This window comes from Apostichopus japonicus, chromosome 11 (genome assembly GCF_037975245.1).
Source record: "Apostichopus japonicus isolate 1M-3 chromosome 11, ASM3797524v1, whole genome shotgun sequence".
Classification (NCBI taxonomy): Eukaryota; Metazoa; Echinodermata; class Holothuroidea; order Aspidochirotida; family Stichopodidae; genus Apostichopus; species Apostichopus japonicus.
Genome location: NC_092571.1, coordinates 5,496,258 through 5,519,295, shown reverse-complemented (window position 1 = coordinate 5,519,295; position 23,038 = coordinate 5,496,258). Strand labels below are relative to the sequence as shown.

Genomic DNA, 23,038 nt, shown 5'->3' with positions numbered 1-23,038 from the left:
GACTTGGGACACAGATAAAAAAAAGACACCACATAAAGATCATTATTTTTTTTATTTATACAATCATATACTGTAACTGTATTATTCTGGTACCACATTTTTTTTTTCTAATTGAATATGTTGCATTACCTCAACTCATATTTGAAAAGTACAATTGGACCCCTTTACTGTGAAATCTGCCAGCTCCTTTATGTGAGATTCAATATAATTAATGATCAACTTGCTCCATCTGTATATAGACTGAACGATCTCAAAATGGTAATTAGAATTTGAACACAAATTTCACCAGAATGCTAAATTATGTTCCGCTTTAACATATTGAAAAGACATTTTGAACTGGACTATTCTTTGAATGTTAATGTTTGATCACTTTTTACTACATACTCAATTCATACTTATCCAGAAAACACACATAGGGACCACTCATTGATACCATTTCGCATACAGTAAATCTCTGCTTCACCACATTTGCTACCTGTCCAGCATACCATTTGCATTGGCAAGCGTTCACTAACACTTTTGAGAAACAAATTGCAACTATTAATAAAAAATAACTCGTACATAATATTTCAGAAAATGGTATTCTTATTGACTGCAAAGAACTTTCTATTTTATCACCCAAAAGGGGTATAGAATTCTTTATAACTTTTATGGTTTCCACTTTTCCATCATACCTAGATGAAGTCTGGAATAATTGAAACAAACAGCAAATATTTTAACCATTTAATAAATATACAGATGTACAGGATACATCCCTACATAGCTAATTTGGCATCCAACTGTTTTACAGTAGGTAGTATCATTTAAGTCTACAATTTAAACAATTTTCAGAGGGGAGGACGGGAGGATCATACCCCAAATTCCACTTGAATGCTTGGTCCTATTTTGCAATGTCAGCAATAACAACTATCGTGCACCCCCTTCAAATGTTGCCCACCTGCCCCCAACCCCTCCCTGTTCAGCTTTGAGCTAGATCTGCCACTGTTGAAGATTGTTACAACTGGCCCAGCTAAGCAATAGTAGTAGCCTACCGCTTTATCTTTCTTTTGAGCTTCATGCCTTGGCTATTATCATATGAAAAACAAGTATTCATGTTTTGTTGTATACACCTTGTCACATATGAATTATGAAGTACATTGTACGATTCTTATTAGTTAAGCTTACATTTAAGTATAAGGCCTAGATGTTAGGGTAAACATCAGCTCAGCAAATGTTCAGCTTATCTTTGTTTTTCATAATCATAAATATCTGTATACTTATCGCTTAGCTCTAAAGTCTGAAGCAACTCTGAATGAAAACATTGTCATGCATGATGCACCACTCTGTGTGTATCAATACTGTTGACACCATCGAGTCAAACCTGGAGGTTTCATCCCACAGTAAAGCCATGTACCAGTCATAGAGGGTCATGTTATTATGTGTTCCAGGGTGGTACTGATAATCTGCTATACTGCATTACTCTCCCCCATTGCCCTTTGTGACTTACTAACTAGTAAATGCATATGTGGGCTTAGAGCAGCAGACAACACAAAGTTACCTAGCAATGTCTGTACCTTAAAATTATAGTTGTAGTCATTGACCAACATTTATAGGTTAGTTCACCAGACACATTCCACAGTCCTACTACTTAGCTAATAATTCGGCAAGCAGGTCATCTGCTCCGGACAAATGAGCCAACTTTGTCTACTACATTTCACCAACCACTGAGAGTGAAAACAGATAGAATCATGAGCGATGATAGCCACCAACTCCATCAATTTTTCGACAGATCGGTTATTCCCAGAAGTGGAAGGATGCGGCTACCACCGTCTCAAACGAATCGAAATTCTTCCGCATTCATTCCACAAGGCATCAAACTTTATAATGAAAACTTTCAACGTTAGATCTCGTCTGGCTGTTTCTTCTGTTCCGACTGTACTCTCTTGCCATTGTCATGAGCTTTGTATATTGTGTTACTGCATGTTTTAAAATGTCTTTCGTTTTCATATTCTTACAATTGTTTGATACTGTACGTTTTAGGTTTTCATATTTTAATAATCGTATCTCATATCCTGTTTTAAAATGTCATATGTTTTCATATTCTTACAATTGTTTGATACTGTATGTTTTAGGTTTTCATACTTTAATTTTTGTGTCTCATATCCTGTTTTTAAATGTCTCTTGTTTTCTAATTTCTTACAATTGCTTGATACTGTACGTTTTAGGTTTTCATATATTAATGTTTGTATCTCATATCCTGTTTTATACGAGCATGCAATTACCCTTGTGGTTTAATAAAGTTGATCTAATCTAATCTAACATCTTCCAAAAGTACTGGTAGCTTTCCGTGACAACCATCAACAGTTACATTGCTCTGACATAGGGTGTCATAAATGCACACTGATTTCATGTATAGAGAGCGGCAGAAGACACTGAACGGTGTTCGGTTTATGAAAGTGGCGTTGAGATACTGTCCCGTAGACCAATGTGATAGAAAAATTATCTACTGTATGCTACAAAACTCGTCTAGGCCTATTCCAATTGTGTGTAATTAAGTTCACAATTCTCAAACTGATATTGGGAAATATCAATTGTTACCACCCTGGAAGCTGGAACACATCACATGACAGTCGTCCGTGCATGGTGACCATGTGTTCATTGATGTAGTTCTTCTAGCCTATAAATAGGCTTTCTATGGTTTTGACAAATACTGTACAGTAGCTTGATTCAAGCTATAGCAGACAATTACAGCATTACTTTCTAATGTACTATATAATGTGCTGACTGTTTTACAATATGTCGGATCCAAAAAGTGATGTCCGAAACACATGGTGACGTCCGAAACATACTTTTAAGGATATTTTGCTATAATATTGGTGAAAGATGTAAAAAGTTTTGAGTAGTGCAGTATGTATGTTTGCAACAACAGAACTTGTCATATAATATATTGTCTCTTTTTCAAGCAATGTTAATTAAAACTTGCTTCGGACATCACTGTTGTTTCGGACATCACACACATGGACGGAAAACTTGTAATGGTTATCAAATCCAAAACGGATGAGTAGAAATGTGTCATGTACATACTGTAGTTGGGGGAATACTTATGCTTCAATAAGAGCAATAAAACAGTCTTGTGGGTTTTAACATACTTCATACATTAGTTGCTTCATGATGTTTTGGACATCACCAAAATGTGGACGGAAACATTTTGCATGTTGTTTAACTTTATTGTGTATTACAATGTGGCTGAATGGACATGCATCTGATATACAACTATGACAGTATTGAAAAAGCACTACACTTTCAACATTTGTTATTTAACCCCAAACTACACCACTCACAAATTGGTGTATAAATGTGGACGGAAAAAGTGATGTCCGAAACACTGGTCCGGTTTTGCAATAATTTGCAAATTCATCGCTGAAGTCTTCTGAAATATTTATGGGAGGGAACCTATAGCCACAAAGTTCAAACATGAAAAAACTATCTCAGGAAATTGTCTATGCTATGGTAGATACAGCTGGTGGACTCTCTCCATGGGATTAATATTTGTATCTCTAGAATCTCTAATTGTTATGTTACAATGCTCCAAATGCCATGTATGCTAATTTGAACGCTTAAACGTGAACAGACCCACGTCTACTTTATTCAAGAGATGCATAGTATGGAAAGAGATGAGAGTTACTGACAAATCAAATGGGGTGGTAAGATAATCTTTAATCATAGTTCTTCACAAAGGCGGGGTGTTGCTATTCTTCTCAACCCAAATTATGCTTTTGACAGACTTAGGATTGTGCGTTTCAATAGTGTAAGGCTCATTATAGTTGAGGCTATTGTTTTGCAGTTGGTATTCACCCTAGTTAACCTGTAAGACCCAAAATTAGATGATCCATCTTTCTTCTCCTCGATCAATCTTAAACTTGCTAATTTTAACTGGGAATGTATAGTTATTGGGGGAGACTTTAACTTTGTATTCAATTTAGAAATGGATAAAAAGAAGGGGGTAATCCTAGAACAAATTTTAATGCCAGGGAAAAGTGCAAGGATTTAATGAGGACCTAAGATCTAATATATGTATGGAAGGAGCAAAACCCTGGGTAAAAAAGATTCACCTGGTACTCAAACAAAATTATTGGTATTCATTGCAGACTCAATTTTTTCCTTATTTCACAAATTTACTTATTCGGTGACAAGAATTTTTTTCTCTGCCAGTTTCAATTCTGATCACTCAGTTGTTCTTTTAGATATAAAGGTATTAAAGGAGGACAGATGCCCAAGTTTTTGGAAATTTAATAATTCATTGCTTAATGATCCAGATAACAAGACTTTGATACTCACCACTATTTCAAGAGGTATAAACAATTATCAGGGTTGTAAACCCTCATTTAGATGGAAACTAATCTAAAGTTACCTATAATAATGCTTATGTGGCTTATAATTAAAAGAAGGCTAGGGAGGGACGCCACAATGAAATAACTTTGATGAAGGAAATTTCAGTCTACGAACAAGATTTCTCCCATACTAACTCCCCTGTTTGTTAAGAAAAATTGAAGAATACCAAAAATCAACTCCATGAACTGTATGATTATAAAATATAAGGTATTCAAGTTCCATCTGAGGGCAAGGTTGAGAGTACAGCATCTAGAAAGGCGTAACAAAAAGACCTGTATTATTCAAAACTAAAAATGGCAGAAGGGATTGAGATGCTGGATCACCCCAAATTCTGAAGGAGTTGAGTGACTTTGCAAAGTTCTTTATAAAAGTGCGATATGTGCAATCCTACTTATTTTTTCCATGATTTGAATGGTGACTCTAAGCTCACTTTTGAAGTGGCAATGGTCTGTGAGGGGAGTCTCACAGAAGATGAATGCAAAGGTGACCTATTATCTTTGAACGACCGTAAAAGCCCAGGAAGTGATGGTTTGACAGCTGAATTCTGTAAACATTTTTGACTAGTATTGGAAATTTAGTTACAACTTCCCTAAATTATGCATATGACCACTTACAATTCGCCCCTGGTCAAGGCCGTAGTATTATTACTCTTATCAGAAGCCCCAGAAAGACAAAACTCTTGGGAAAAACTACTGCCCAATTCACTTCTTAATATAGACTACAAGACTTGTTCAAAGGCTCTTGCTTAGTATTTACTTAACAATTTTCACTCCAATTTACTTTTGGTCCAGTTATGTCACTTGGTATTACCTTTGACAAGAGTAATGATTAGTGTTCAAACGATTAACCTAATCGGAATCGGTACGATTATTGCATAATCAAAACATAATCGGAATCGGTAAAAATTACAGTGGAATACCAGTTATGTCATACCGATTATTCAAAAATATATGGAAGGTGAAAATATCATTATTCAAAAACATATGGAAGTTGAAAAAATCAACTGATGTATTAGGTTTGTTCTTTTACTACGAAATATTAAAATAAAGACACCCTCTATACGTCTTTCACAATGTAATTTCATCAAATTAGGCTGCCGTGGTCGCCGATTTTGCTTCCCTCGTGGTTAGTGACTTCATATTTCTCGGCAAAGTAAGCATGGCAGCAATACCAATTTCGCGAATTAGGAGTTGCAGCGCGAATCGCGCAAACAGTTCTCACATCCCGCAGAGTGACTTGCAAATTACGGCCTCTACAGAGCAATTTCAGTACCAGCGACAATAACCTAAATCCCCACAAATCTCAGTACTGACTAGGTAGGATGTTATATTTTCCTATTTTGGAAATTTAAAAAAAAAAACTTTGTTTCTTTCCGAGAAACTCCAGAGGTAATTTGGTACATACAAAAGGATATCTAAGAGCCTTGTATTACAACAAGGCAAAAGGAAACAAAGGAAAATCACAACAATAATTGTTTCTATCACAAACTTTATTGCCGATTTCGTATAAACGGGATATTTTCTCATTTTCAAATAATCGGAATCGGAATCGGTACGATTATGAAAAAAATAATCGGTAATCGCTATTTTCTGTTATGCATAATCGTTTGAACACTAGTAATGATAGCCCATTTCACCTGAACTATGTACCAAAGCTTTCCCGTCTCAAAAGTTTGCTTATCTCTGGCCACAACATGACCTGACCCCTTTTGGGAAAAACCCCAATTGCTAAATCTTTTGAGCTTTCCCAGCTTGTCTTCCTCTTTACCTAATCTAGTGTTTACACAGGTCCAAAAATCGGAAACAGGGTACCCGAGAGACGTAACCCGTCAGGTATCTGGGTACCCAGAAAACCCTCGTGTATCGCGATTTTCAAGAAACTACATATTAGATGCTATAATAAATGAATTATATTCTCCACTGAAAATTTTTTCATGTTCAAATATGTAGGTGTAAGGTAAGGTATAAAACCTTCCTCAATAATTTCTGTTTGCTTTTGTTTCTTTCATTAACTTGTTAATAACTTGTTAATAACTTTATATAATTAATATCACTACTAACATTGCAATGCCGCCGCTGCTTATGTTTGCTCTCCACATCTATCATATAAATATCAATTTAGCTTTTAAACGTTTTTTACTACTACTATCTATTATGCAGGCCCAGGGTTCGCATTAGCCGCGAGATTGCATGATTCGCACAATTTCATCGCAGTAAAAAGCCACTTGCGATTATTAATTTTTAGTTATCCCATCTTTAATCCATTTAAGTAACATCTTGTAAAATTCCTTGTCAGTCTTACCTTCTATAAAACAAATGAATGAATAAATAATAATTGTGAGAATTCCTTTAATTTCTTCCACATGGTAGCCTAACAACACACTAAGTAAATGGTGAAATCTAGCCTATCTATCTGTTTATTCGCTGAAATTGTGACGCAGTTATTAGATATCCATGGAATACTTTCATTATTGCTGTTTATCTTCGACCACATGGTAGCCTAACACCGCTCCAAGTCAATGGGAAATCTTGCCGAACAATCGGTTTGCAAAAAAACCAAGTCACAATTTGCGTAGGATTCGGGTAATAAATTAGGACCGGGTAGTATCGCGTCGGGCGGGTTCCCCGATCCCCTGTGCAAACAATAACCTAATCCTCCAGAAAATTTTGTAAAGCAGATTGGAGGTTGTATTTTCTCGTCATAGGGAAAATGGACAAAGTGAAGCGTCGTTCTCTAATTGCCCTGACTTGTAAGGGTGGGTTAAAAGTAACACATGTCAGCAGTTTTATTCTAAAGTAGCCTAAAGTGCACGTGGATCAAAAGATATCTAGACGATTCTAAAGGTAACTTATTTTTTATTATTATCTCATGAAGTATGGAAAGTACATGCTGTATGAATTTAATATCAGGGATAAGGATATTGTTATTGCAAACATGTCTATGGAAGACACAAGCAAAGCATGGTCAAAGTTAAGATTCTGGAATTCGGTGGAAAGCTGTGCAGATAAAATTATTTGGAATAATAGCAATATCCAAGTAAATAACAAAACTTTTTTTTACAAAAGTTTGTTTGACTCTGGTATACAGTACATTAAAGATGTTTTCCATATTAACAACCCACTCAGTTATAACACATTTAAGACTAATTTCAGTGTTCGTTCCTGCCCTTTCATGGTTTAATAACGCATCATTGATGAGGTTTTTATCTAAATAAAATTAAGTTTATACTGTAAGTTGAAAAGTTTCTTTTAAAGAAACTTGAAAAAGTCTTTCATATGAGGCATACAGAAAAGCATTTGGTAATTGTACAATGTTATTTAATTAAGAATTAAGCTCTAACTGAGCCATTGCAAAGACATGTATCTTTGCATAGGCTACATTATGATCCATTGGGTAGCTTGGTTATTGTCTGATGTTATTTAAGTTTTGATTGAGAGCTGTTAAAATGACTTGTATGAAAGCACACACATTGAGAAAGTATTATACCCTCATCTTTTCCACAGAAGAGGAAGGTAGTCAAGAGGATTTATTTCCTGAGTGCAAAAGTTTAGCTGGTTGGTGAAATATAGAGCTTCCATGGAACAAAGCCTAAAGGTATCTCTTTAAGTAGCTCTTCTGATTTACAAAATCAAACTGAACTAACTCATGAGATATTTTTGAAGTATAACGATTCCATAAAGCTGATATTACTCTTATTTTGCTTACATTTCAAAAGCAAAACTTACCCAAAACTGGTATTCATCAATTTCCCTTTCCACAGAAATTCTCTCTTGTTTTGTTGGTATATTCGCAATATATCTTCTTTGAATCATTGCTCAAAATTGTCCAAGGAAAGTAAAGTTAGTAGGGCACTTACATCAGTATAGCACAGTTGGTAGTGCACAGATTTGTAATCCCAAGGTAATCTAGTTCATCATGTCTTTCCAATACCCAATTTTCTTCATGATTTACTTATATGCTGGATAACAACCTCATTGCTTTTATGACCCTTTTACATCCTCACAGTAACTTCTATTTTAGTGGAATAAGGCACATGTTTTTATTAATAAATACAAAACAAAAATCCTCATCTGATGTAATGTAGATTGATATAAACTAAACAAATCAGTGTGGAAACAAGCACATTAACTTTATTCATTGCTCTGCTTACTACACTTCTTGGTCTACTTAAAAGCTTAAGAATGTGACCTTTAACATCAATAGCAGATATATTCAATTAGCTTTTCTTCTTACAGGACTTGGGTGGTATTAAAGGGATATTCTGTTGTCAAATAATATAACAATTTGAATGGGGGAAAATATTCCACAATGCTTTCAAATACTTGACTTTCCTATTACAGCATTCTGCTATGTGATATATGTTGAATGCTTGTTTAGCTGTGAAAAATTTTAGTAGTGTTCAAACGATTAACCTAATCGGAATCGGTACGAATATTGCATAATCGGAACATAATCGGAATCGGTAAAAATTACGTGGAATACCAGTTATGTCATACCGATTATTCAAAAACATATGGAAGGTGAAAATATCATTATTCAAAAACATTTGGAAGTTGAAAATATCAACTGATGTAATAGGTTTGTTCTTTAACTACGAAACATAAAATAAAGACACCCTCTATACGTCTTTCACAATGTAATTTCATCAAATTAGGCTGCCAGGGTTGCCGATTTTGCTTCCCTCGTGGTTAGTGACTTCATATTTCTCGGCACAGTAAGCATGACAGCAATACCAATTTCGCGAATTAACGAATGTGCTGGACAGGGTCGGAAATAAGCGGGAACGACGGGCGATTCGCGATTTGCAGCGTGAATCGCGCAAACAGTTCTCACATCCCGCATCAAATATCAAGCAGTGCGGGAGGGTCGCGCACGATCACCGGGAAGTCTCCGTGGCAAATTACGGCCTCCACGAAGCAATTTCAGTACCAGTGAAAATAACCTAAAATCCCCACAAATCTCCGACCACATGGTAGCCTTACTTCACACTAAGTCAACTGCATGGAAATCTAACCTTGCCGTTTGTTTTTTCGCTCTAGTTGTGTCGCAAATAAAAAATAAAAATATGTATGTAAACTGCAATCTTCGACCACATGTTAGCCTAACAACCACAATAAGTCAATGGGAAATGTAGCCTAACCATCGGTTTGCCCAAAAAAATGCGTAGCTTAGTTTACAACTTTCAATTTGCTGGAAATCGGCATTTGTTTGGAAGGTATGTGCTATGTCTTATAGAGGGAATGTTATATTTTATATTGGAGTAGTTTCTAGTTGTTATTATTTCTTTACATCAATCTGGTAACATTTTACAGTAATTTTAAACAAGTTACGATGGTACAATTTGCTTTTCAGTTTGATTGGCCTAAGCTTACATTTTCTAATTGAACCTGAATGGAGTTAAATAGGTAACGAATAGGTATGTTTAACTTCCAAGTTCGTAACATTTCTATTTGTTCATAAACGGTATAATACTGAAAATAAGTACAAAATAATGTCGGAATGAAGGCAATATGTAATTAAAATTTACACTTTGGTAAAGATTGAAGATGGATGGTTTGTCTGAGATAATTTTTGAGATGGATATTTTGAGTAACTATTCTTAGCCCATTTCAAGCCATTAACAGGTGACATTCACGTTGAGGTGTTTAGGCCATTCGCTTAGCACAGTGCTGACTAGGTAGGATGTCATATTTCCGTATTTTGGAAATTAAAAAAAAAAAACTTTGTTTCTTTCCGAGAAACTCCAGAGTTAATTTGGTACATACAAAAGGATACCTTAGAGCCTTGTATAACAACGAAGCAAAAGGAAACGGGGGAAAATCACAACAATAATCGTTTCTGTCAAACTTTATTGCCGATTTGGTATAAACGGGATATTTTCTCATTTTCAAATAATCGGAATCGGTATGATTATGAAAAAAATAATCGGTAATCGGTATTTTCTGTTATGCATAATCGTTTGAACACTAGTTTTTAGCACTAAGAATTTAAACTAAATACCTCTTTTTGTAGGTATATGACTTTTTTTCTGTGGATAAATCAGGTAACACTTTTTAACAATTATGTATATGGCTCATATGCACATATTATGGCTCAATTGACAAAGATGACAAACTCACTCTACCTTTGCAATATGCATTCACAAATTGTGAACAAATTGGAAATAATCTTATCTTGACTATACAAATGTTATATGGAAGTGGTTTTGACCTGAAGATGAAAAACTTTCCTTTAGTTTTCTTATATGCAATCAAACTTCACTCACTGCAGTATCCCTTTAACAAAGTTATTTCACAAATGCTCACTTTGATGGCCTTCACCCCACTGATTATAGTAGACATTTCACAAAAGCTTTAAGTGAGGGCCTCTTTCCCGAAATAGCCACATGGCAGTGGTAACATTGAACAAAATAGACATTACAGAATGCCAACTCAGTGTCTATGCCTTTAAAAGCAAGTAGTTTTTGATAACAAAATATACTTCCTAGCCCGCCTTACCTCCATAGACTTCTGATGTTGACGCTAAAAGCAATCGAGCCTTAACCCTTCTGGCTAGACCGAGCATGTTGAGAGTTCCTATGGAACTAGTCTTGATGGTTTTGATGGGGTTATACATGTAGTGAGGAGGTGATGCTGGACATGCAAGATGGTATATCTGGTCAACTGTAGATACAAACAAGTAACAAGTTTGAAAGGAACTTTGTATTTGAATTACATTCTCCAAAATAATACAAAAGGTGTTGATAGAAATGTGTACAGCACAAATTCAGTGTTACCTTTATTTAATGGGGAGCAAATAATAATATAGAATTTCCAAATTATGAATAAAAGAAGGCAATTTATATTCAGTTTATTGTGGAATTAAAGGTATTTATATAATAACAAAGAATCATGCACGAATGTACCAGAGAAAAGCTCAGTTGTAAAGCAACTTTGGTAGGCATTATTCTATAAAATAATGCATTCCAAAGTCAATAAAACTTACAACAAAGAAATCAAATAATGTACTGAGGAGTTGCTTACGGCTGGTCACTGGTTTGATTATGGTTTTTGAAACATTGTGTTTTACAACTGAGCAGGAAATCTTGCCACAGTGTGTCATTTCATTACTTATGAAAGTCAGGTAACAATTTGAGTAATAAAGAAATCATAAGGCAGCTGTGGCAGTATATCATCACTTCCAAGTGTCACAGAGTAACCCTGTAATCTATGTCATTAACAAAGAATAATTATAATAATCATAATCAGAAATATTATTTATAAAATGTGAACATCCGAGTTAACAATCTTCTATGATGTTGAGTACTCAATCATATAAAGATTAATTCAGCTACAGTAAGTAGTTGACATAATACGTGTATTGTTGGGCAACAATACTGAAATACGTACACCCACTTCACTCCAAGTTGATCTCTCTGTGCAATAGAACAAACAAGTACAATCTACAAAATCCTACTATCTTGCACTTTTAGATTTATGCTTTTTAAGAACTCATTTATCAACAGAGCAGCCATTTATATTCAAAATGGGTACTTAGAATATCTGTTATGAACTTTTTAATCCTTTTCAACCTTTCATTCTAAGGAAAAACTTCTAATCCTCCATCTTATTTCTGATTTGTTCATGCTTTCATGATTGTACATTTTACGTCTTTTGTGTATCATTGTAATGTGTCCCATTTATAAATTTGTAATTTATGATGGAATAAAGAAATTGAAATTGACAATGTAAGCAGTATACAAAACCAGAAGACAAAACTGTTAGTGGTTCTAATGCCTAAACTTATTCAGTGTGGTAAGCCTTACATGGGTAATATTCTTGAACTTGTGCACACCAAAATGAAGAGGATTATTATTGACTAATGCAGCCAGCAACATATTAAGGAAGGTACCAGGAATCAGTTAGCATGTTGACAAAGGCTATTTAATCACATAGCATAACCAGAAAGCCTGTCGGCTTTGTGTTTTCTTGCCATACAATTGCTAAATATTCTACATAAGTATGTGACTATTGTAGAGCAAGTGACTTAAATTTGTGTGACAATTAAGTGAGAACCAGAAAAGATCAGAGAATTCCGCTGTTGTGTATCACTCCCTTTTGGATATCAACCACTGGTAAGGATTTCACAGTTTAAAGGTTTTATTCCAATTCCTATGTGAAATATCTATACATACAGTGAATGAATAAAAGCAAATTTTCTATTTTTTATATTGAACATGCAAATCCCTTTAATAATTGTTATAAACTACTGAGCGCTCAACTGACATTGCTTAAACACCCCTCAAATATCTTCACATCCTGGTATAAAAAAGGGCAAATTTTGAGACCAATTGAGAATTTGAGATAACATGTTGACCTCTTGAGAATTTTTTTTTTTTGCACCATTCAAGATAACCTGCTGACCCCTTGATGCTCAGAGAGTGAAACTTATTTGGGCCTGTGGTTAGTGTGTTTAAAGCAATACTACATATCAACTTTCAGTGAAGTTGATTTAATTTCCTGGTTGACTATGTTTTGTTGAAGACTTATAGATCCTCTTTACAAAATTTAATTGAACTGATTCTGACTAAACTAAGTTCACCAAAAGAAAATATTAGTTTCTGAAAATTGACAGGTTTATTTCAGCTATAATTATGTTGAGTTATGATGTTTAAAAGGTTCCCAGACTTTGACATTTTTTTTACCTCTACCAATTTCAATCATGGGGCATGTATCAACCGAGCATGGCTTTGATTCAACTTGTGGTTATTGAGATACCATGTTTACAAGTTATTTTTGACAATTTTCCAATAAGCCCCAACCACCATGAATATTATTGAGATAAAAATAAAAATTGCTATTGCATAAAACATTTACCTATGATGTAATTTGTTACATCACCATACCAAGAAGGAACTAAATCGAAAATAACTTTTGTAGTGTCTATGCTTAAAACTTACTTATATACCACCTCATACTGGAAGCTTATGTATAAAGGTCATATATATGTCAGTGAAGAAACTGGGAACAGAACTTACAAGCTTGGTAGTCAACGAATATCATCTAAATATATCTACTGAAACCCACACTTTTTTATTACTCTTATTAATTGGCAAATCCGGACAGCGCACTCAACATAGTTTGGCGACGAGGATACCAAATTCGTACTGATAAAGCCGTGTTAAAGTTGTTAGATTTAATTTGAACAGACCGCTGTAGTGTTTTGCCGTATACACTAAAGTTCTTGAGTATCTTAAGACATACGCAACGTCCAATATGAAGTATACACACGAGTTAATATTTGTGAACTTAATGATAGCACATATGTGAAGACCTACTATTGAACGATGGCTATGGATGATGTAGGCTTATCATCGTTGAAACAGTTTGACCCACATACTGCAACGTCAAGTGGATGGAGCCAGGGACTTCGCTAGAGGGGTGGGGGTGTCTCACCCCCAATCTTGGTAAAACTGACGATAGTTGGAAAATTTGAGTGCGACAGTCTAATTTTTCCGACTGTTGTTCTCTTATTTTCACATATTCTTGTAATTTGTGAGTGACCTAAAATTTTTGGTCAAAATTGACCTCTAATCAGTCATATTTACCACGTTTTCCTTGTCACATTGGGAAATTGTATCTCGGGATCCTTATACTCCACCATACAAAAACTTTGTATGATTTTGAATACTCTTAAAAAATGCCTAAGTCAGCTTCAATTCAGATAATTTACATATTAACTTTCCTATTAGGTGGGTTAACCCTGTTCCCTAGCTTCAAGTAAGTTCAGGGTTTACAATGTCTCTATCGTATACGATTAAAACACTCAATGCTAATATACGGAAGCTTAAAAGTGCCATCTACATAAGAAAAACTTTGCCCCATAAGTTGACATTCTTTCAGTAAATTGTTAAGATAACAAGATAAAATCTTATCAAAAATCAGAAAAATGTTGGATTGCTCAGTTGCTTTAACTGAGCAATTGAGCAATTTTCTGAAAAATGTTTAATTGTCAACTTATAATCATATCTTGTCAATTGGACATTTCTCTGCAAAATGTTTAATTGACAACTTATCATATCTGGTCAATTGGAAATTTTGTTGCAAAATGTTCAATTGTTCACTTCATTCCATTTGAGCAATTGAACAAACTTACTTAAAAGGCAGCAGTCAGAATTTTATGGCTCCAAAACCCATCCAGTTGGAATTTCAGCCACTACACCCCCCCCCTCCCCAATCAACAGGCCTTAGCTACGTCCCTGGATGGAGCAAATGGTTAACACTTTTGAACTGTATGTTGTGGGAAAGGAATAAGTGATACGACTCAAAGGAGAGCTTAATTACTGAACTGTGCTGGAACTGATGGTCAGGATATTTATTATAGTTAAGTCGGAGAGGATGGCAGAATTGAAAATAAAAAGAACGAATGTATACGAGCAGTGTATAAATTTAAGAAATTTCAAGTGGTTGTCCCCAGGACAACCAGCTCACCAATTTTTGGTTGTCCTGCTGAAATTTTGGTGGTCCTGCAGTGGAAACATGTAAAGTAGGTTATATGTATTTGGGATGGCCAAAGGAACTCCATTAAGGAGAAGATACATTTCATTCAACTTCATCACTTTATTTACAACATCTTCTAACTAAGAGCCCCATATTGAAGACAGGGAACTTGGCAAATTAGTCTAACACAGTGGACGGAGAAAGAGAGATATATGGAGGGCACATTCAAAGAGAATATCTGAGTTTGTTATGAACTGTTCCCTTGAAAATAAATAAATAACCATGGAATTTTTTGGGGGGTGAAATTACCAATTGTGTACGAAAAGTAAGTTGGTTCACCTTTCAAATTTTACACTTTCGAAAAATTCATGCGAAACTGGCATATCATGCTGAATGCAACTAATGTCATGTAAACAAGGCTCTAGTACACATATTCATGAATAAACCGTAAGATCAAATCTGTTGCAAAGCAGGGGGAAAGAAAGTATTTTCTAGAATTCCAATAATACGCAAAAAATAATATTCTACCATAGTTAAGTGTATAGCAAATAGCCTAATCACCTCATCGGTACGGATAACACGTAACTACAAAAACACAACTAATTGTATTTTGCGAAGTTGACGTTTTATACAAGAACATGGAAACAATATTTAGCATTAAGTGAATCATGCCAAGTGGCCTAAAACACATGTTATTACAAGGTTTACATTCATAAAGATGGCCATAACTATAGGGGCCTTGATATCGTGCTATGCGTGTATGGTATGCACTGTGCCTCGTGTGTCATGGGGAATAGATTGTTTTGTTCATGCGAAGGAGTCAGTTGGCTTGAGGTGTGTTTTACTACCTAAATGTTACAGGGATATTTTACCTACTTTCTGGAACGTCTAAGATAATATTTCGCATAACTTTACCGATCCTTTACTGACTTACCTAATTAATTCCTTGTCTTTACCCGTTTGTTTCACGGAACATTAACCAGCCGTTTCGAAAGTTTTTGGTTGTCCGCGGAGCAACCAGTAATTCACGATTTGACAAGTATTGGTTGCCCGGCAGGTAATTTGGTCGTCTCAGACGACCGCTAAATTTACACACTGACAAGGCAAAAGAGACACTAAGCAAGTATTTTCATACTCAGACCAATGTTCCCTATGGGAGATTAGGTTTCAGACAAATAGAACAAGGACAAGACAGTATTGAGAATCTTATAAACAAACTTTGACAACAAGCAGTACTATGTGAGTTTTGGAGACAAAGTTGATGAACACAAACAGGACCGTTTTATTTTTTATTCAGCCAGGCTGGATTTCCCCGAGCACCTGGTATTTCCGCAATCCTGGTTCGCAAGGTTCGCAAGGTTTTCCAGCCCTGGGGGTTAACTGGATGCAGACCAGACACGGATCCATTCTGGTGCAATAACGGCATTTCAAGTAAAGGTCATGTATGTCCCAAGCCCTCCCAGGACGGAACATGGAGCAGATAACGCATTTCAGTTGGCTATGTGACTAAAACCCCAAGTTAAGGGTGAACTTCTTAACAAATACTAACAAAAGTGATGGGAGAAACAGGGAAGGTGATATAATCTAGAAAAAGGTAGATTTATGTAGTAGTACCTTAACAATGTCACTAGCCTTGAGGCCTGCAGCTTACACAGGTAACAAGAAATGACCTAATTTAACCACCCCACAAAAAGTGGAGTAAACAAGGGAAACTTGAAGAGAATAAGCTCAAATTTAAGAGAAGGCAAATATGAAACAAAAATATAAGAGAGAAAATACTATTACCGCATATAGCGTGTGTGTGAGAAAAAGGTGGGGGAAACTAGCATAACTAAGGAGTGAAAGTCGCTCCCTAAAATAGCCCCCAAACCCTCCCTATTGCAAGAAAGGATATTTATCTTGCTGCCAGAACTTCTACACTCTCTCTTTACCAGTAGATGGAAAAATCGCCTATGCTAGGTAATCATAAACGGACAAATTCCGATGGAAATCATTCACTCGAAAAATAGAGCTCCAGGCACATTGGATGGTAGAATGAAAAGGAAGGGGGGTGACAGGAGGAGCTGGTAATAGAGGGCACACAGTGTTAAAAGATTACTAGGACATTCTAGGCATGGTAGAACAAGGGTGCTAAGTTTGTGGAGAGACAGGTAAGCAAGGAACGAAGTAAATCCTCATGTCCATCATACTGTACTTGCCTTCTATCATAAGAGGATTAACTACATCATGATTAATCATCTCAAAGTTTGGATGTCCGATCCAATGCTCCACATTTCGCTTTCTTCCTGTAAAGAAGTTGTCCACCACTGTGACCTCATGTCCATCTTCCATCAGCCGATCCACTAAATGCGAACCAACAAAACCAGCCCCTCCAGTAATCTATGAAAGTACAAGACAGAGGCAGACATGAGAGAAACCATTTGTCTCTGACATGCTGTCATGCATCTACTATGTTTGGCAATTCTAGGTTAAGTCTTCCAATTTGTTTCTATAGCCCCTCTCTGTATGACCATCCAAATCTTGGAAAACTGTTGCACCGTATGCAGAGTACTTATTTAACATATACTTGGTCATATAAAATCTTCCAAAACCAATACTCAAGAACCCAGTACCTACCAGGATTCTTTTTCTTTCAATTTCAGGTAATTTTCTAACTTCAGGAAATTTCTTCATCGATCTGTTATGAGAAATGGCTATGATTGTTACATTATGGACACATGGCCTTACAACCAGCAGAAATTCTCTAGATCAATTCAACTGGGCATAGAGTAAATGAGTGGGAGAGGCGGGTGAAAACGATGGTGAGGGAGACAAACAGAAAAGACTTGCAAGAAGGATTTCCATCAAAACCAACAAGTTGTTACAGTCTTTATAGACCCTTCATGAAAGCTTTGAACTGCATTTAGTTTCTATGTGAATGGTCATTAAGTGACAAGATTTGAGAGATGGACCATGAAGAGGATAGATAAGATAAGAAATATATTGCAGGAGATATATGTTGAGGGTCACATCTTAGATTTTGACATAATGTTTAGTACAACTGTGGATAAGGGGAAGGTTTTTTGTTAATTATTTGGGGAGAAAAAATCCATGCCCCAAAGGTTTTCCCCCATAAAACATTGTGAACCATAAGGTTTTGTCATCTGCAGATACGTACATATTACTCCATAGTAATAAACAATATCGAAAAGAGTAAAATGTTCAAATTTATTTCTTATTCCCTCACCTTTTTGGCTTGCAGCAGAATAATCAGTTATTATTGCACCAACTAAAGAAACTAAAGGCCATTTACTTAAAACCTACTACAAGTCTAACAGGTGTGGGTCCTACAATGTCTAAAATATAAAAAAGCTTATAGCAGCTTTCTTAATTTGACACTAAGTTTGTTATCGGTGAATAAACTATTTAGTAACTCAACTCTTGATTGCAAATTTTTTTAAATGAATTACAATTTAATTCATTAATGTCATGTACTGTAGTAGTACGGAATACAGTATATTGAACTAAAAAGCTGTAAGCTCCATTAAGTCACTCATAGCTACTGTAGTCTGCATAATTTTCATACATGCCTAGAGATTTTTACTTCACCAATGGCTCATGCTCAAAGATAAAGAAAAGTTACTTTACAGTTTTTGTACATGACGCTAGTTAAAAGTAATATTTTGGGGGTTTGCATGTTCTCATTCAATTAACAGTTCATATCTACAACATCCCTTCAATTTAGTCTCCCTCAGCTGCTTTACTGATAGTTTCTATGCCACAGAGACTTTGCTCAGTCCCAATATGCATTCAAATCAGAAGGGTCTCATAACAATTATTTTCATCACTGGCAATTTAATTTTTTAATGTGATTCTACATGTGATTTAACATTGATTGAACTTCATTATTTTTTATGGTAATTCCTATACATAACTTAGGAGAGCTTAAACATGATAATCAACTCAAAGGTTTTATGTATAGGCTTGCAGGGGTGTGCCCAGGATTTCCTGAGTGCCGGGTATACTGATCGCTGTCTTGGGGGAGGGGTCTAAGGGAGAGGGGCTGTCCTTCCCTTTGATAAATTTTTTGATTTTTGAAGGTGCTCAGATGCCAAATGCTGGCACTTGTGTACCTTTTTAAGTTTTGCTAACAATTTACATTTTTTTTCTAGTGAAATATATTACATACAGGTACCTGGCAAAAGTTGCATGGTGGGTGATTAAATGTGAATTGAAGCAAATTCTTTACTTACTTGGTCATTAACATTTTTCACTCGTAAAAAAATTTGAATGGTGTCTTAGTTGGATTAATTGCAATCTTTTTTCATCATACTTGGTACACAGTGTAAATGGTTAGTTGACAAGCTGCACATCACAATGCTTCGGCCAACGAAAGATTACTTCCTTGTATAGTAAACAACTGTCCTCTGGCAATTTTGCCAACACATGGGCTAATTATATGTAACTGCAGATCGGTTACTTAAAACAGCTGCAACAGATTGTAATCGGTTGAACTTTTCCCATAATATGAAAACTCAATTAACTAAAAAAATGAATTTTAACTTACAGTTTTTCCAGTTCTTCGATTCTCTTTTGCAAAGGTATGACAACCTGATGGAGGTGAGCACACAAACCTTTAGTACAATCACTATACCAGTTTAAAGTTAAGAGTTATGAAAATAGATCTATTTATTTTCTAGCTTTATTTTCACAGAAAGTCTCCTAACTAGCACTTGATTGTCCCAATCAGACAATTTTCTTACCATGAAATTTCTATTATGTAACACTCTCATTCATCAGCAAACAGTTACACCAACACTAAGTGAATGAACTAGTCTTAATTATTGAAAATACAAGTTCTTGGAAATTTCATTTTATGGACTAAATGTAATTGTATCTGAGCACAGACACATTGTCGATTTCAACTCAAAACCTGCCTCACAACTACATAGTGAAAATATCTCTTTTTTTCATGAGGCACAAATGTGCAAGTTGTAAAGTGGTTTGACCAGGATAAATTCTCTAAGAAACACTGACTAGGAAATAATTACAATTTGTAAAGAGCAAAACTGCTTGAGGGAGAGACCTCAGGATTAAATTATTGTAATCCTTAGATGACTGGTTTTAATATCAATCTAACCAAATTTCAATAAGAGCAATTTCAATGGAAAACCAAACCAGCCCATGCAGTTGTCAGACAGGCAACCAATATATGATTACAGTAAGAGGAATACATCATATCTTCTTTTAAGCATAAATGATCATTTATGTTCTTAGAAGGACCATGTTGTCCAACAACAACAAGCAGACTTCTGAAAACTCAATGATTGCCCAACAGATTATGCTGCAATCTATGTTTGTACACACTTATATGCATCACTAAACTTAAGGATCACAGAAAGAAAACCATTAACGCCCTAATGCTCAATTACTAAAAGTTTGACAAAACAAACAAGTTAGATCAATAGCTTTCTTTCACCTATAATGGCTGGTACCTGGAGCTAGTACACAGGATATGAGAATGCAATTTAAGCTATAACTTCTTTTGTGAGCACTAAAGATTTAGATGACAGGGTATTTGATGATACTGCTGGCCTTGTTAACACATGCTCCACTTTTATGATAGTACCCCAAACAATTAATCCTTTCTCCTAGAAAACTGAATTTGCCAGTGAAATGTGTCATTTTTTACTCTATACTTCAAACACAACCTGATCCTTTGACATGGACAGAGGAAAGAAAAGAAAACAGCCAAGAAAACGAACCTCATTTATAACACTATCCATCCTGTTGAGGTTATCAGTATCTGCCCTGCAGTGATAAGCAGAATAACACCTAGATGAATCATAACAATACAAAAATAGCTGAACTGAAGGTTAGTTATATCCAAGAAAAGATGACCTGAAAAGCAACGAAAAAGTCAAGGCAAGGCAAACAGGAAAAACATACATTTAAAGAAAATGTATGTCATGTATTTCAGACAGTAGTTTTTCATTGACCCTTCCCCCTTAAAACCAGAGTGCAAAAATGGGGAGTAAATTTCACATTTTGGTGAGTAGAATTTTAGACTCGATCGCCAGTTGGTGAGTAGTTTAAAAAAAATTGTCGAGGCATGATGTACACTAAGGCTAACACTTAAAATATTTAATGCAGGATGTTAAAGCAGTATATAATTCATTGCGCTTAGTAAATTTGATATGTTATGGGTTTATATACACAAGATAAAGAACATCTGATCAACAGTACCTCTCTTCTTGTTCAACTGTATCTTCACCTCTCCCTAGTCTTCCAAAAAGAACTGAAATATCAAAGTTTAAGAAAGTTAGAACTTATAAACAAATTAAAGAATTCAACCTTGTTAGACTTTAAATCTATGAGAGGAATAGACTATGACAAAGTAATAGTTAACAAAGTAAACTGAACATAAAACAACATTAGTGAAGGCTGACTTATGTACTTATTTACTTACTCAATCGTACTTAAATAATGGGTGCTTACTTACCCAATCCCAGTCTTGATATGCCTGACATTTATGCATAATTTGGTGGGTGTATGGACGTAATAAACACAGTAATAAGCCAAAATCCAGAGGGGTTTACATTCCCATCACCCTTTTCAAAGCCCAGAGACACAAAGGGCACTATGGTTCCTTGCTTATAGTAGTGGAATATTAAAAGAGTTACACCATCACCCACTGTCATAACATTTATGTACCAGCTCTTAAACAACTAATTTGTAGCCAAACTATGCACCATATCACATATATCCCCAAAATTTGAGTCAGCTTTAATGACCTCACTATATACCCCCCACCCCAACACACACCCAAGTACTCACATATTTGAAAAAACATTAAAATTTCTTTTTATACAATACAAACTGCGAGAGTGTAATGCTGAACACTTTTTGACTGTTTAGATGGGATATATAACAGATAAAAATTCCCTCCACCATGGCTTGATGAGTCTCTCAACTCACAGACTGTGACTGGGTGCAGAAAATTATGTGCACCATGCTTATTCCGACGATCAGGTAAATAGCCACTTAATGCATTCCATTCAAAACATGCACAAAGCATGCCTAGATCATCTCTTTCAGTTTGAAATGTTTATGATCAGGATTTCCCAAAATTGGAAACAGGTTACCCGAGAGACGTAACCCGTCGGGTATCTGGGTACCCAGAAAACCCTTGAGTATTGCGATTTTCAAGAAATTACATATTGGATGCTTTCATAAATGAATTATATTTTCCACTGAAAATGTTTTCATGTTCAAATACGTAGGTGTAAGATAAGGTTTTAAACCTTCCTGAATAGTTTCTATTTGCATTTGTTTCTTTCATTAACTTGTTAATAACTTCATATTATTAACATCACTACTAACATCGCACTGCTGCCGCTGCTTATGTTTGCTCTACACATCTATTGGATCAGATCAAATAAATATCCAATTTAGCTCTTAGACACTTTTTACTACTACTATCTATTATGCAGGCCCAGGGTTTGCATTAGCCGCGAGATTGCACGATTCGCGCAATTTCATCGCATTTGGAATAAACGTTTAGTTAAAAAGCCACTTGCGATTATTATTTTTTAGTTATCCTGTCTATAATCCATTAGTAACATCTCGTAAAAATCCTTGTCAGTGTTTCCTTCTATGAAATAAACAAATGAATAAATATTAATTGTGAGAATTCTTTCAATTTCTTCCACATGGTAGCCAAACACCACACTAAGTCAATGGGGAAATCTAGCCTAACCATCTGTTTATTCGCTAAAATTGTGACGCAGCTATAAGATATCCCTGGAATACTTTCGTTATTGATGTTATCTTCAACCACATGGTAGCCTAACAACACACTAAGTCAACCATTGATTTCCCAAACAATAACACTTTGCGTAGGATTCAGGTAATAAATTAGGAACCGGGTAGTATCGCGTCGGGCGAGTACCCGGATACCCTGTGCAAACACTAACCTAATCTGATAATATTTGCTCGTTCATATATGGTCGGGGAAAATGGACAAAGTTAAGTGTAGTTCTTTAATTGCTCTGACTTGCAAGGGCGGGTTAAAAAAGACACATATCAGCAGTTTTATTAGTAGCCTAAAGTGCATGTGAACCGGGTAGTATTGCGCTGGGTACCTGGATACCCCCTGCAAACACTAGTTTTGATCATGAGTTTGTGTATGGTTCCAATTTCTTAACTGG

General features: G+C 35.5%; 1 protein-coding gene across 3 annotated transcripts in view; it reads right to left on the bottom strand.

Annotated features, from left to right (window-relative positions):
• The window catches only part of LOC139975651 (UDP-glucuronic acid decarboxylase 1-like), a 79,224-nt gene that overhangs the window by 42,040 nt on the left and 14,146 nt on the right, over nucleotides 1–23,038 (bottom strand). For 2 of the 3 annotated variants that reach the window (XR_011795821.1, XM_071983737.1), the window contains exons 2-7: nucleotides 21,075–21,126; nucleotides 20,594–20,663; nucleotides 19,396–19,439; nucleotides 17,466–17,526; nucleotides 17,048–17,228; nucleotides 10,869–11,033 (exon numbers count right to left, since the gene is read on the bottom strand). Coding sequence is in view for 2 of the 3 variants with exons in the window: in XM_071983737.1 (XP_071839838.1) it covers nucleotides 10,869–11,033; nucleotides 17,048–17,228; nucleotides 17,466–17,526; nucleotides 19,396–19,439; nucleotides 20,594–20,663; nucleotides 21,075–21,126 (573 nt within the window). In the remaining variant the exon portion in view is untranslated. The remainder of the gene's footprint in view (nucleotides 1–10,868; nucleotides 11,034–17,047; nucleotides 17,229–17,465; nucleotides 17,527–19,395; nucleotides 19,440–20,593; nucleotides 20,664–21,074; nucleotides 21,127–23,038) is intronic. The other variant, XM_071983738.1, reaches the window with a different exon arrangement.